Genomic DNA, 14237 nt, shown 5'->3' with positions numbered 1-14237 from the left:
TGTTCTGTGAGCAGCCTCTCGAGGCGCCTCTGTGTTTCTCCCACTGATACAAGGAATGTGCTCTCTGGGTTTGTCCCCCACCCATCTCATGACTTTGTCGGCCTGCCCCCACTCCCGGTGTTTCTCCCAGGCCATGGCATCCTGGACCCCTAGAAATCGTGTGGTGCAGTTCCCTCTTTCAGAGGTGTGGGGCCTGAGGCCCACGGTGGCCTTTTCCTGCCTCTTTGAAATCTCCGTTTTGTGATGAGCTAAGAAAAGCCAAAACGGAACGCCTTATTTTCTCATAGACGTGTCATTGTGCATCCCTGAGTAGTATTGTGGCCTGCCTTTTGGTACCTGAGTACTGTTTTAGGCTAAGGCCCATCTGGCATCATACATTCTCAGGGTCATATCATATTGAAGGGGGAAGAGTCCCACGGTGTCAAAACGCCCAGGCCTGGTGGCTGAAGCTCAGAAGGCATCTCCAGCGATGGCTCCAGCACACCGGGGAGAGATGACAGGGCAGTTGTGAGCACCTTCGTCCTCTGCTTTCATCTTCAACGTTTATTACTGGGCTGGGACTCATTAGGAAATTTAGACCACGAGACTTAAGGCGACGTATTCTCTGTAAGATTCCTACAGCGTCAGGGAGAAGTTTACCGAAACGAAGGAAACCACGCTTAACGTCTCTCTGGAGAGCTGAGGGGAAGCATCGCCTTGGGGATGATCGGAGGGCAGAGCTGAGCAGATACGACCGTGAGCCTGAGCTCACCAGGGCCTGGGTCTGTGGGAGAAAGGCTTGTCGGGGTGTCATTGCTGCTCTCGGAATCCCAGGGCGAGGAACAGCCAGACCTGGGCCACGCGAATGCGCCGCGTTACGATGTCCACTCTTGGTGTATGTTTTCCTCGCTTTCCGGGTCCTTAACTGCCTCTTCCTCCTGACTGTGCCTGCAGGTTGTGGAGAGGAGGAGAACGCCAGCTGAAATCAGGGAAGAGTTTGAGCGGCTGCAGAGAGAGAGGGAGGACAGGAGGCTGCAGCAGCGCACCAACCCCAAGGTAAGCCGGGCCCGCGGCGGTGAGGGTGGCGTAGGCCTCACTGCCAGGCGGCAGGCCTGAGGTCAGTGGTGAGAGCGGACCGAATTGGTGGAACAAAATTGTGCGCATTTTATCTCAGAGCGGCCTCTTTCGGGAGAGCAGCTCCTGGTGGCTTTCGGCTCAGGACCTGGAGAAAAGTGTCTTGAACCCTTGAACCATGTGCAGGGAAGACCAAACCCATCCCGAGCCGAGGAGACTTCCCAGGCGGCAGCACAGGCAAGGTCCCTGAGACCCTTTCCTGCAGTCGTGCCGCCCAAGCCTTGGTGGGTGACAGTCAAGGGACACTGTCAGCAGCCACCTGACCCTGCTCCGAAGCAGCAGGACTCCCTGCAGCACTGGGGGTGAGGGACGTTTCCAAACTGCCTTACGCGGGGCCCCGGCTCTGATCTGCCTGGACACCGGTGCCGTGAACACCAGTCACCAGGCTGTTCTGGCAACGAGGTGACCCCCTTTAACAACATCAAGTCCCCAAGGGAGTTTGAGTCCCGTGACCTAGTGACGGGCCCGAGTCTGAGAGCTACTTTTCGGTCCTGTGGATGATACCTTTTCCTCTGATCTGTTAGAGAAGCAGATTGTCCAGGTGCACGCACCAGCCCCGTGGCAAATGGGGTGTCTCCGTCAACTTGAGGTGCCGGTTGTGTGAATGTCTAGTCGAATGTGGCCCCGGTGTCCTGTTCGGCTGCACTTGACAAGGGCCCTCAGCAGCCGGACTCCCTCAGTGTGGCCCGATGGCCTGGCAGGCAGCCTGAAATCTCCTAAAGAGAAAGAACAGAGGCTGGCATACAGCCCGGGCATTGTGATAATATGAACTTCTGATAGAGTACATTCTAGAAAGGGGAATTTTTTTTCAAGACTCCTACAGCACTTAGAGGACCGTATCTTCAGAACACTCCCATCTATTTGAAGCCTGCATTTCAAAGTATATTTATAAATGCCGACACCTCTCCTTCCTGCCCAGCCTCCCTGCAGCAGATGATGGCGTCAGCGGTGCGGGGCCGTCTTACGGTCGTAGGAGAGCGGAGAATCGAAACGCTGGCTGAACCGACTCGGGGCGGGTGACACGGTGGGGAGCACCAAAGGTCTCTGCGGCACCCTGAGCCGTGCTCGGGGGGTTCCCTTCGCGGAGCCAGTGCTCAGGGCCACGCGCCGCGGGAGGTCTGGTTTGAAAGTCGGTGTCGGCAGATGGAGTGAGGGTTGAGGAGACGGGGTGGGGCCTGGCGGGAGCAAGCTGTTGCTGTGGAATCTTTGCCGTTCTGGCTGGAGTTATGCTGCATTCCGAGCAATGAAGGGGAAAGAGAACGTCACAGTAGCCTGAGCCTCCGTGTCCTGCGATAAAATTGGCCATCTGGGTGCGCGCAGTGATTGCTTATTGGGATTCTGTGGAAACGTGTCTCCGGGCCATGTTTCCGTGGAATGAGAGAGCACAGCTGTGACCATTTCACACAAGCGTGCGAGTTATTGTAAAATTCCTAATACTTTGCTACTTCCATAAACTGCTTCCAAATAAATAAGACATTTTCTAACCAGAAATAGTGAGTGATAACCAGATGTTTGGCCATGCAGCATTTTGAGGAGAGCTTTTATTCCATTTCTGAGGGTTTTGCTTTTCATGATGAGTGGAAAGGTTTGGGATGTTCTCATCCTAAGAAAGGGGAGATCTCCTCTCTTAAGGCCACAGGGGAAGGACACTGCCGATGACCATCGGGCTCAGCACCGACCTGTTGTCACAGGGGACTGGCAGGCGAGCACATTTGTGGCACTGCTGTCTGAGACTTGGATGGGCATTTCTCTCCGTTGTTACCAGTAAGAGTTTGTTGGGCGGGGATCTGCCGGTGGGATGTATGTATGAGAACGGGCAAAGAGGTCAGGTGGGAAAAAATGGTAGATGGGAAATATTCCGACACGGTGACGTGGGACCCGAAGCAAAGCGCGTGACCTGTGTTTAGTTTTCTCATCTGTAAAACGAAGCCGTCTGACCTTCCTGACTACCACGCCAAGTTGGGAAATGATTGAAACAGTAGGAAATAGGTGTTAATTTATTGGAAACAGACAAACGTGCCGGGTCAATGCAAAGTGGTACTCATTAGGTACCATTGAGGTTAAGAACTTTTGTTTTTGTGTCTCCTCCAGCACTGCGTGGGAAATACTTGGTTTGGTCAGGTAGTTCTGGGCCCATTTGGGTTTGGATGGGGTCTGGCAGTTGGGATTTCAAAGTGGCCCTCTGACAACACCGTCCGCCTTCTCCCGTGGCCTTGGCCTTGTGGTGTCTCGGTGTGGCCAGCTACCTGTGAGTCTTGGTTTGTGTGAAATGAGCTTTGGAAAGCACAGTGGTGCTTAGAAACGATGAGCGGAATCCCCAGTTCCCGCATGGGAGCCACCGATGGCACGCGTGCACACGCACACGCACAGACGCCCAGACGCCAGAGGCAGCACGATAGCGCTTTCCACCTGGAGTCCGGAGCCCTACACTGGGATTCTGATTGCCCCCTCTTGTTCTGGGCCCGGGGTCAGGTCACTTCTCCAGTCTTCGCTCTGTTTCCTCTTGGGTGAAATGAAAGGTTTGCCACAAAGCCCACCGCTTGGGGTCAAGAGACTCCAAAGTCCTTAGTTTAATTGCCCCCGTTTTGTCTTTGCTGCGTGAGAGTAGAGTCGTGTTCCCTGCTGGAAAACGCGAGGCTTGGGTTGCTGGTGTCCTGGGATCTCCCAGGCCCTCACATTGAGCAGGCGTAGGGGGTAGTTGGCGGCCGGACAGACGATGAGGCTCCTCCACACCGAGTGCACCGTGCGTGACTGGACTCTGACTGGACCGCCATGGCCACCCTCCCTCCCTCTTCAAGATCTTGGTTTTATTTGCTTAATCCATCGACGCGTCTTGACTTTCAGAGACTTCAGATGATGCAGTAGGGTTGTTCTGTGCCATGTTCACTTCATGCTGATTATTTTCATTCCTTTCTTTGTTAATGCCCATAAACCTTCTGTCTCTGACGGCAGCCACTCTGGGAGTCTAAAGATGACAGGTCTCAGGCAGCGCAGTCGGGACTTTGTTACTGCCTCCTGATGAACTTGTTCCCATCCCGTGTGAAGCACACTGTTAAGTCAAAGAATGTTGGGGGGCTGTCCCTGTCTGCCTCTGGGGGTATGGACTGCTTGCTTTCTGACCCCTTTACATAACAGTTCCTGGAGATTGGCACATTATTTCCTGGACCTTCCATTCTCCTTTCGCTGTACAGAGCTTAACGTAAACTCCCTGGCAAGACCTCCTTTCTGATTTTAGAAAGGCCAGCTTATTGGTTTGGTTCCTGTAATAGCTTAAAAATAGAATCCAGCTGTATCAGGAAACATTTAAAAAATGTATCAAGGAAGACCTATAACAGTAAAAATATTTTTAAATCCCAGAGTGTTTTCATAAAGACACAGGATTACATTACTCAATTATTTTTAAAGGGTTTTTGAAAAGCCGTGTTTCACTTGCCATGGCTAATGATTATAGGCATCCGAATGAGCCTGTGGCTATGACTTCAGTCTGTTCGGTGGAAATGACTCTGATGTCATAAACTGACTCGGCTTCGCTGACAGGAAAGTCGTACAGAAGAAAAGCTGTTCGAGCCCATATGTTGGTTGCGCTCAATGTCAGGAAGGGGCGATGTAATGTGTGCAGAAATGGGCAGCTGTCGAGAGTGAAGAAATTGGGAAGTTGGCACGGAAGAGGGGACCGAGTCCGAGAAGGCTGTTGGATAAAGCAGAGCTTTTGCAGAAGAGAAGGGCCGGCTGCTGTCCCCATCCTGGTGGCGTAACCACTTAGAAACAAGGCGTCAGAATTAGAGACTTCAGTTTATGCAGGGAGGGCGGCCCAGGGGGGTGGCGTCCTTGGAAACTCTGATAAGTTTGAGATTGATCCTCCAACGTGAGAGAACATGGGTTCTGACTTTGATCCCAGAATGAATCTGCAGAGACCATCTCACAAGAGCCACCATGGGCTCGTCAGCTATAAAACAGGCAAACTGCACAGTGCCTCTTAAAGCAATTGCCTCTTTGGGTGGAATTTTCAGTTAGTAATTGAGAATGCATTTGACAGAAATTTCTCACATTATCCTTATGGCCAGATAAAATACAAACATGAAAATAATTCAGAATGAAACATTCCTGGCTGAATGAACACCTGATTCTACTCAAAGAGGGTTGATTAATGCATCATCCCCAGCCTGGTGAGAAGCTTCTCCTCATGGGAGAAAGGCTGTAACTTGTCATGCTCAGAATTTCTGTGAATGATGTCAGTGAAGATGTGTTTGTCATATTCATAGGTGACCCAAGGCCGAAGGACAAAACCAAGATTCTAAAAGATCCCAGTGAACTAGAATGGCAAGGTTAGACGTGCTAGCTAAGAGAAGGGGAGACGGGGAAATGGTGGTCTTTATTTGACTCAGTGTTAACAACAGTTTAGAGTATTTTGCAGGTTGGGAATGAGTACGATAAAGATGATTCATTTATTCACAAAGCAGTTTAAATTGGGTGCCTGTAAGGAGCCAGATCTTGTGCCAGATGTGGACGTGCAGCAGAGAATAACAGACAAGACCCTGCCCTCTTGGGTACTAGCCGAGAGAGACAATAAACACAATACATAAAGCATATAATACGTTAGAACGTGACCGTGCTATGGCGGGAAGCTAGGTCAAGGTCCGGGGGGAGGAAAGCAATTTGAAATAGGGTGGTCAGGCCTTGCTGAGACATTGGAACAAAGATGAGACAAGTTATCCGTGTGGATATCGGGGAAAAGCCTTCTGGATGGAGGGAGCAGCCAGTGCAGAGGGATACTGGATCTGGTGTGTTCGAGGAGAGGCAAAGAGACCAGTGCGTCTAGAACAGTGATGGTGGAAGTTGTTAGCAGCTGAGGGCCAAGAGGCACATCTCCATTTCCCTGTCGAAAAGCAGCAACTGGCCTTGATTTGTGACAGTTCGAGAGAACAGAACCGACGGCACGGAGATGATTTTGGCTCGGTCTAAGGAGCAGTGAACGAGGTGGGCTGCTGGGGGCTGAAGGAAACTGCACTTTCATCCACCATCTCGTCCCGAACACAGAGCAGCAGGGACCTGCATCTTCCAAGTGGGGGGAAGGGGGGCAGTTATATAATTAAGATAAAAATAAGTTTTCCCGGCTGTTCACAGAGCCAGTGTGGGAGTGGGTGCCAGGCCGGCGGGTGGTGCTCCGTCCCGGCTGGAGCGCTTTGATGACCTCTGGCGGTCTCCAGGCCCTGCCTGGGAGTCGTGGTGTCCCTTGGTTATGTTAGCTCCTCCTGAAGAGGAGGCCCCTGAGACTCCGCGGCACAAGAAGTCGACGGATTTTTAAATATGCATATAAGACCTTTCTAAGATTTTAATCATTTTTAAGTAGATGCTAGTTTTGAAGTCTAAGGTGTGGGGAAATTTTTTGCAGGTTTTTGTGGTCAGAGTAATACGCGTAAGTAGTTTACGAAGTCGGGTACCAGGCTTACTACAGAAACAAGCAGCCGCCCCTCCCAGCACCCGTCTTTCCCACCTGACTCCTGCCCCCACCCCACCTCACCCAGGAGGGACGTGCCTCTCCTGCCCCCTGAGCTCTTGCTTCAGACGTTTCTTCTGTATTCCTGAGTTGCACGTTTACACTGTTCCGTTTTTCCGGTTTCCCCCCGTCAGTAAAGATAAGGATGCAGTTCCCCAGCGTCCTTGTCCACCCAGCGCGGTTATAATCCCCCTTGGGGTTAAGTGAAGGTTCACCAAATAAATGCTCAGCTGAGCCAGGCGGGCGTACCACGACTACCAGACCTTTCTTGAAAGGCCTTTTCCTCACGGTGTTAGTAACTCTCTCTCTCCCTAGGTTCCTTTGACGAGCTTTCTATAAATCTGTCACTACTTCGTTTCCAGACTGTTGGATTCAACCTTCCCCCTTCCATCGCACTCCTTAGATACTCTCACCCATCCTGGTGGCACGCCCCGCCCCCAGGATCCCCGCTTCATCCTCCCTGCTCCCATTCCAGTCTGGACCCTGCTTTCCAGGCCTGCGTACAGCTGGGGCCCCAGGACTTTCCTCACCAGCTTCCTAGGAATGCCTTTTCCTTCAGTCAACATCCCGAGCTGCACCAAACAGAACCTCCCTGTCCTCCAGGAGCTCGGAGGCCCAACCCTTTCCTGGGTTGGCTTTCCGCCTCCCTGTCTTCCTGATTGATCCTTTTTTGGGCATCCTCCAGTAGCTCATTATAAAAGATGCCTGGAAGGCAAATTTCTTTGTCCTTTTTTTTTTCTGCTCTAAGTCTTTTAAAAGAAAAAATAACGTAAGGACTACGCATATATACACATCCAAAGGATTACGTGTAATGTATAAACCGTAACAGGAGTGAGGAACACGTAGGACCCCACCGCCTGACCCCAGGACAAGAGTACTGCCCACACCTTGCATCCGCTTCCGTGGTCCCCACCTGCCCCACCCCCCTGCCAGAAGGAAACACAATCCAAATGGCCATCCTTGTGTTGCTTTTTAAATTTTGCCATAAATTGTGTGTATGCTTGGGGCGGCCTGGATGGCTCAGTCGGTTAAGTGTCCGGCTTCGGCCCAGGTCATTGATCTCAAGGTTCGAGCCCCACACGGGGCTCTCTCCGGACTTTGCAGAGCCTGCTTGGGATCCTCTGTCTTCCTGCCTCTCTGCCTCTCCCCCGCGCGTGCGCTCTCTCTCTCTCTCTCTCTCTCTCTCTCCTAAAAATAAATAAATAAGCATTTAAAAAAAAAAAAAGGATGTAGGCTTAAGTAATACACTGTTTGGGTCTTATTTTTCACCTTTATAAAAATGCTACCATGCTATCAGTAGTCCTCTGGGACTTGTTTTCTACCCCCACCTCATGCTCTTTTGGAGTCTGTGTGTTTCTCGTGAGGCTGTGGCTCGTTCATTGTCGTTGCTGTAAACCAGCTCACCCACCCTCGTTTCCGGGGTTTTGCTGTTAAAGAACATTCCGCGTGTTCTCGTGCTTGTCTCCTCGTGCACACACGTGCAGGGGTGTCCACGAACACCTAGATATAAAATTGATGTTCGGCTCTTAAGAGATGTCGCCACCTTGCTTTCCAGACTCTGCATACCTCAGAAGGTGTTGGTTGTATCTTTATCCTCAGCTAAGTATGAAGCGTGTGTGTGCATACGTTGGACAGTACACGTGTGTCAAGACCCGTGTTATGAAGTGAGTCTGACTTACTATTTAGTTACAGCTTCATATTTAACGTGAATGTTCCTGCTCTATTTTTTTTTTTTTTTTTTTTCAATGTTTATTTATTTTGGGGACAGAGAGAGACAGAGCATGAATGGGGGAGGGGCAGAGAGAGAGGGAGACACAGAATCGGAAACAGGCTCCAGGCTCTGAGCCCTCAGCCCAGAGCCTGACGCGGGGCTCGAACTCACGGACCGCGAGATCGTGACCTGGCTGAAGTCGGTCGCTTAACCGACTGCGCCACCCAGGCGCCCCTTCCTGCTCTATTTTTAACATCCACGAAGTTTCCTCTTCTCAGATGTGTTGTTTTTCTAATTCATGGGAAGGTGCAAAGTGGGGCTCTGGTGCTTTGAGCTGTAGAGACAGATGCCCTGCGTTCGCATCCCATCTCAGACACTTCGCCTCTTTGTTCCTCGGCGTGTTCATCTGTGAAGTGGAGACAGTGGCAGTGTCGTCAGTGAAAAGCTGAAGCGGAACACGTGTTGAACACTTGGGAGAGTCCCTGACACGTAGCGTTCACAACGCTGTTTTTTACGATTAACGCAACATGTCTTATTTTTCTAAGGATATTCCTTACAGGTTGTTTGCCATTTTCTTTGGCGTTTGTATTCTCTGCTTCTTTCTCCTTCTTTCTGATCTTTACTTGGCTTCCGACTTCCGTGTTGGAGATTTCCCTCGAACGTGTGGTAATAATCTCTGGCTGTCTGCTCCCGAGGAGGGAGGCAGAAAAGCCCGGGCTTGGCAGGGTTTGTCACTCGCGGCCTTAACTCCCTCCATCCTCGACGGAGCTTAGTGTTGAAAGGCCTCTTCTACTCAGCGGGTGGCTGCTCTCTGGAGAGGAAACCCCCAGTCTCTGGCCTAGCTGCGGTAGGGGCGTGGGGGGAGCGGGCTGGGAGATGACCCTGTTTCCAGGGCTTTCCCCGCCCCTCCCGCCAGACCTGGCATGCCTTCCCTTGATCAGGGAAGATCTTCAAAGATCAGGCCTCTGTCGCTTGTCCCCTTAGTAAGCAGGCAACTCCTGGGGTGCCTGGTCCCTCCGGTGCCTCAACCAGCAGAGGCCTGGTTTCAGCTTCCTCTGCTCAGTGACCATCTCCATCCTTTTCCAGTTTCTAAGGCTTGGTTAGCACCTCTTCTCTATCACCTCTGTTATTCCTTGAGCCTCACTTTGGGAGGGAGGAGGGTTTCAAGACAACAATACTATTGGTTTAACCAAAAATCCACATTGGTTATTGGACGTAATTGTACCAGAAGCCTTTTGTTTGTCCGTCATCATCGAGATAGAAGAACAAAAGAAAAAAGAAAAAGAAAAGAAAATAGCCACAACTCTGTCAACCACAGCTTCTTCGTTTGAAAGTCTGTCGGGAAGAGGGGCGCCTGGGTGGCTCAATTGGATAGGTATCTGACTTCAGCTCAGGTCGTGATCTCGGGATTCGTGAGTTCCAGCCCCGCGTCGGGCTCTGCACCGACAGCTCGGAGCCCAGAGCCTGTTTCGAATTCTGCGTCTCCCTCTCTCTTCCCCTCTCCTGCTCACTCTCCGTCTTTCTCTCTCTCAAAAATAAATAAACACTAAAAAAACTTTTTTAACTGCAGATTCTCAGAGGAGCTGCACAGGAGTCTGTCAGGCTGCTCCCGGGGACTCTGCATCTAAGCTAGCAGGCTCCCAGGGAGGTCAGATGGCGGCTGACTTGGAGCTGCTGCAGTAGTCTGCAGGCGTGAGGGCAAAAAGCCATCTTGCTTACAGTGCTTATTTTTATTTCATGGTTAAAGAAGACAGGGTTGACTTAAGAATGGTTCATTTGGTGGTCCAGTGTGGTTGTAGTTTAGAGGTTGGAATAGATGCTTAAAAGGTGATCTCTTCCTCCTATGTTTACCTCCCTGAACCTTTGAATCTTAAGAGTTGGTGATTTTTATTAAGTAGTTCAAAACCTGAGAAACTAGTAAATCAGATTCATTTGCTGAGTCGTGTTATACTCTTACTACCGTGGCCTGATTGAAGATGGTTTGAAACCACGGGGAGTGTCCTCCCTGGAGCCCAGTCGCTTCTGGTCTGGGCAGCGGAAACTGCCCTACGCGACAGACTGATTCTTCCATCTCCGGAACAGATCACAGAGGTCTTAGTTGGGAATCTGTAGCTGCTGCCTGTCCCACTGACAGTGTTTCATCGGTATCATGAATGCATGTAAAGGACTTTATAACTATCGTCGTGTTGTCTTTTTATACTCTGATGGCAGAATTGAGTACCCTAACACAAGGCTCAGCCAACCGTGGCCCACCGTCTAGTTTTCTTCAGCCCGTGAGATAAGAATGGTTTTTATTACATCTTTAATGGTTTTTAAAAAATCACAAGAGGGGCGCCTGGGTGGCGCAGTCGGTTAAGCGTCCGACTTCAGCCAGGTCACGATCTCGCGGTCCGTGAGTTCGAGCCCCGCGTTGGGCTCTGGGGCTGATGGCTCAGAGCCTGGAGCCTGTTTCCGATTCTGTGTCTCCCTCTCTCTCTGCCCCTCCCCCGTTCATGCTCTGTCTCTCTCTGTCTCAAAAATAAATAAACGTTTAAAAAAAAATTTTTTTTTTTTAAAATCACAAGAGGGGCATCTGGATGGCTCGGTTGGTTGAGCATCTGGCTCTTAATCTCAGCTCAGGTCTTGATCTCCAGGTCATGGGTTCAGGCCCCTCACTGGACTCCATGCTGGGCACTTAGCCTACTTTAAAAAAAAAAGAAAAAAGGAAGAAGAAGAATTTGTGACACATAAAAATGATATGAAACTTGGGGCGCCTGGGTGGCTCAGTCGGTTAAGCGTCCAACTTTGGCTAAGTTAATGGTCGCGCAGTCCATAGGTTCAAGCCCTGAGTCGGGCTCTGTGCTGACAGCTCAGAGCCTGGAGCCTGCTTTGGATTCTGTGTCCTTTTCTCTGTGCCCCGCCCCCTGCTCGAGCTTGCTCTCGCTCTCTCTCTCTCTTGCTCTCTCTCTGTCAAAAATAAAAATGAAACTTGAATTTCAGTATTCTGAAATAAAGTTTTATTGGAATACAGCAAAGCTCATTCATTTAAGTATGACCTGTGGCTTTTTTGTGCTTTCAGTAACAGCACAGACTGAGTGGTTTCAGCCATAACCGTCTACAAAACCTAAAATATGATCTAGCCCTTGACAGAAAAAGTTCGATGACCCTGCTCTAGAAAACTAAAGTGAAGTGTGCAAGTATTTTCCTTTGTAAACTCTTTTTATTTGAAAAATGTGATTTAATTACAATTTAATAATAAAAGGACACAAACCTCCATACATTGGATGAAAAGTTGTTGGGAAAGCGCTGGCTCATTAATTTACCCGGCATTAGATCTATTTTATCTTTCTCTTTTCCTTGATCTTTTTGATCTTCTGTCAGAATTCAGATCTTTCACCCCTCAAAGTTGTGACTTCTCATATAAAAGCATATTGTCTTGAAAGTTCCTGAAAGTGAGTGAGTTGGTAAGTTGCCACCAAATACCTCGTTAGCACACGGAGAAGAAAGCTATCCGGTTCTGGTACTGTGACCAGCCCATTTTCAAAAGGTTATCGCCTTGAAATGGGAGAACAGCAGAAGGCAGACATCCAAACCACTCTTGAAAATATTAAGAGACATGTCCTTGTGCACCCAGAATGATGTGATCACTCATGCTCTGGGACAGTCTGTTTCATCGGGTGTGGCTGGCTCTTGAGCCTAACATCCCGTACAGTGGCTCTCTTGACCTTTCTGGGTGAGTCCTTTTCCATAGACTCAGACCAAAGCCTGTTGAGTCTCAGAAGTCACCGCTCAGGCGCGTGGGTGGTGGCTCTGTCGGTTAAACGTCTGACTTCAGCCCAGGTCATGCTCTCACAATAGGTGGGTTCACACCCCACGTTGGGGTCTGTGCTGGCAGCTCGGAGTCTGGAGCCTGCTTCGGATTCTGTGTCTCCCTCTATCTCTGTCTCTCTGCCCCTACCCCACTCGCACTCTGTCTGTCTGTCTCTCTCGATCTCTGTCTCTAAAATAAACATTAAACATTTTTAAATTAAAAGGAAAGAAACAACAAAATAGTTGAAAAACTGATGACTTGAGCAATATTTTTGGCTTTTAAGGGCTCTTCTACCCTTTGGTACACAGGCTGATTGTCAGTGTGAAGTTAACACAAAGATGTATCATTCTAAAATTTTTCTTTGGGAAAGGAAAGAAAACCATACTTAACATTCTGGAAGTTTTCACCCAATGCAATTAGACAGATAATAAAGGAGATGTAAATATTGAAAGGGCTGTAGTTTTTTGTGTAGGATATGATTGCCTGTCCTTAGAGAACCAACTGAAACCTGCCGAGACCAACAAGTTGAATGAGGCGGCCCGTCAGGAAACCCCCAGAGATAAGACCGTGGTTGCCACCGTTCCTGCCGCACAGATCACCAAATAGCCTCCCCTGACCGCTCTCCCTGCCTCCTTCCTCGCCTCAGCACAGCAGCCCGATTGAGCCTGCAAAACTAGGGTGGGACCACGCACGCCATCGCCATCCTGCCTGAGGCGCTCCAGTGGCTTATATCATTCATTATGAGCCAGCATCCTGACAGTGGCCCGTATAGGGTGACCGTCATTCCCCATCCAAACCCCAGGACGTTTTTGAGAGAGAAAAAGAGGTACTTAACATAATTAAAATTTTACAGCTTTTTGAAATGTTTATTGACCAACACTGATTTTATTTTATTGGAGAAACTATGAAATGGTTTATTCAAAACCTATTTTCAAAAATAAAATATTTCCTGTAAAAAAAACACATACCTGTGTATATTAAAGCAGAATTTAAAAATTTTATTGATTATGTGAACATGAAAAGTGGCAGAAGTGGGGGCGCCTGGCTGGCTCAGCTGGTAGAGCATGCGACTCTTGATTTCAGGATCGTGAGTTCAAGCCCCACGTTGGATGTCGAGCCTACTTAAAAAAATAAATAAAAGTAGCAGAAGCAGAATCATTTTTGGCACACATTCACATACGTATATCAGCTGTGTTTGTCTCTGATATTCTGCATTCTGGTTATGTATCAGGGCATAACCAATCACACCAAAACTTAGTGGCTCGCGTGAACAATTGGGTTTTCTCTCCTGGTCCTGTGGTTGACCAGACTCAGCTGGATGGTTCTCCCTGGGGGGTTTCCTCATATGGGTGAAGTCCAGTGGCAGCTGGGTCACATTGAAGATGACGTTTGCACTCTTGTGCCTCCCAGGTGGCTCTCCTTCTTCTCCCCCTAACCCCAGCTGGCTTGGGCTTCCTCACAGCATAGCAGTCTCAGGGGACATAGATTGTCCTGTGTTAGTGAGCTTCCCCAGAAACACCTCCAAAGGCCTGAAAGAAGCTTCGAGTCTTCCTGTGACCTAGCTCTGAAGGCTACACCTTCAGACTGGGACAAAAGCAAGTCCCAGTCCTGTGCAGAATCAAGGAGAGGGCTCTGTGCAAGGGTCACATGCCAGCAGGCAGGACCCACTGGGAGGCCCTCTTTGGATTCTTACTCCCTCACTGTGGCACCACTACTTTTCCGAAGAATGTACCTTTAGTGTTTTTTTTTTTCTTTCATGACATTGCCTACCATCTTCTACACTTGTATTTAGTAAATTTGAAATTTTTAACATATTTGATTCTTCTCTGTATACTATAGTATTCTTAATTGAGAAGGAAATAGTCTAAATTCTATATTTCTACCTTGTGGAGCATGTATTTTGGCCCAAGTATTTTCATAGGTATTGTCTTTTCGCCTCCATTTGGAATATTTTTCTTTGACACATTTTTTTTTTTTTTATAAACTGTCTTTATTTATGATCTTTTGACTGCCTCATCAAATTTACATGCCAGCCACAAAGCTGCAGGCAAGGCCTTTTCGTTCCGTTCCAGGATAGAAGATAAATTTAACTAATTAAAGATGACAGCTCCACCCAACGATTCTTA

General features: G+C 49.1%; 1 protein-coding gene across 1 annotated transcript in view; it reads left to right on the top strand.

Moving 5' to 3' along the window:
- Nucleotides 1-14237, top strand: part of DNAJC11 (DnaJ heat shock protein family (Hsp40) member C11) — a 71730-nt gene that overhangs the window by 34619 nt on the left and 22874 nt on the right. The window contains exon 4 of the mRNA XM_045475510.1: nucleotides 934-1035. Within this exon, the coding sequence (XP_045331466.1) occupies nucleotides 934-1035 (102 nt within the window). The remainder of the gene's footprint in view (nucleotides 1-933; nucleotides 1036-14237) is intronic.

This window comes from Leopardus geoffroyi, chromosome C1, assembly GCF_018350155.1.
Source record: "Leopardus geoffroyi isolate Oge1 chromosome C1, O.geoffroyi_Oge1_pat1.0, whole genome shotgun sequence".
In the NCBI taxonomy this organism is placed as follows: Eukaryota; Metazoa; Chordata; class Mammalia; order Carnivora; family Felidae; genus Leopardus; species Leopardus geoffroyi.
This window is presented reverse-complemented; position numbering and strand designations above follow the sequence as displayed.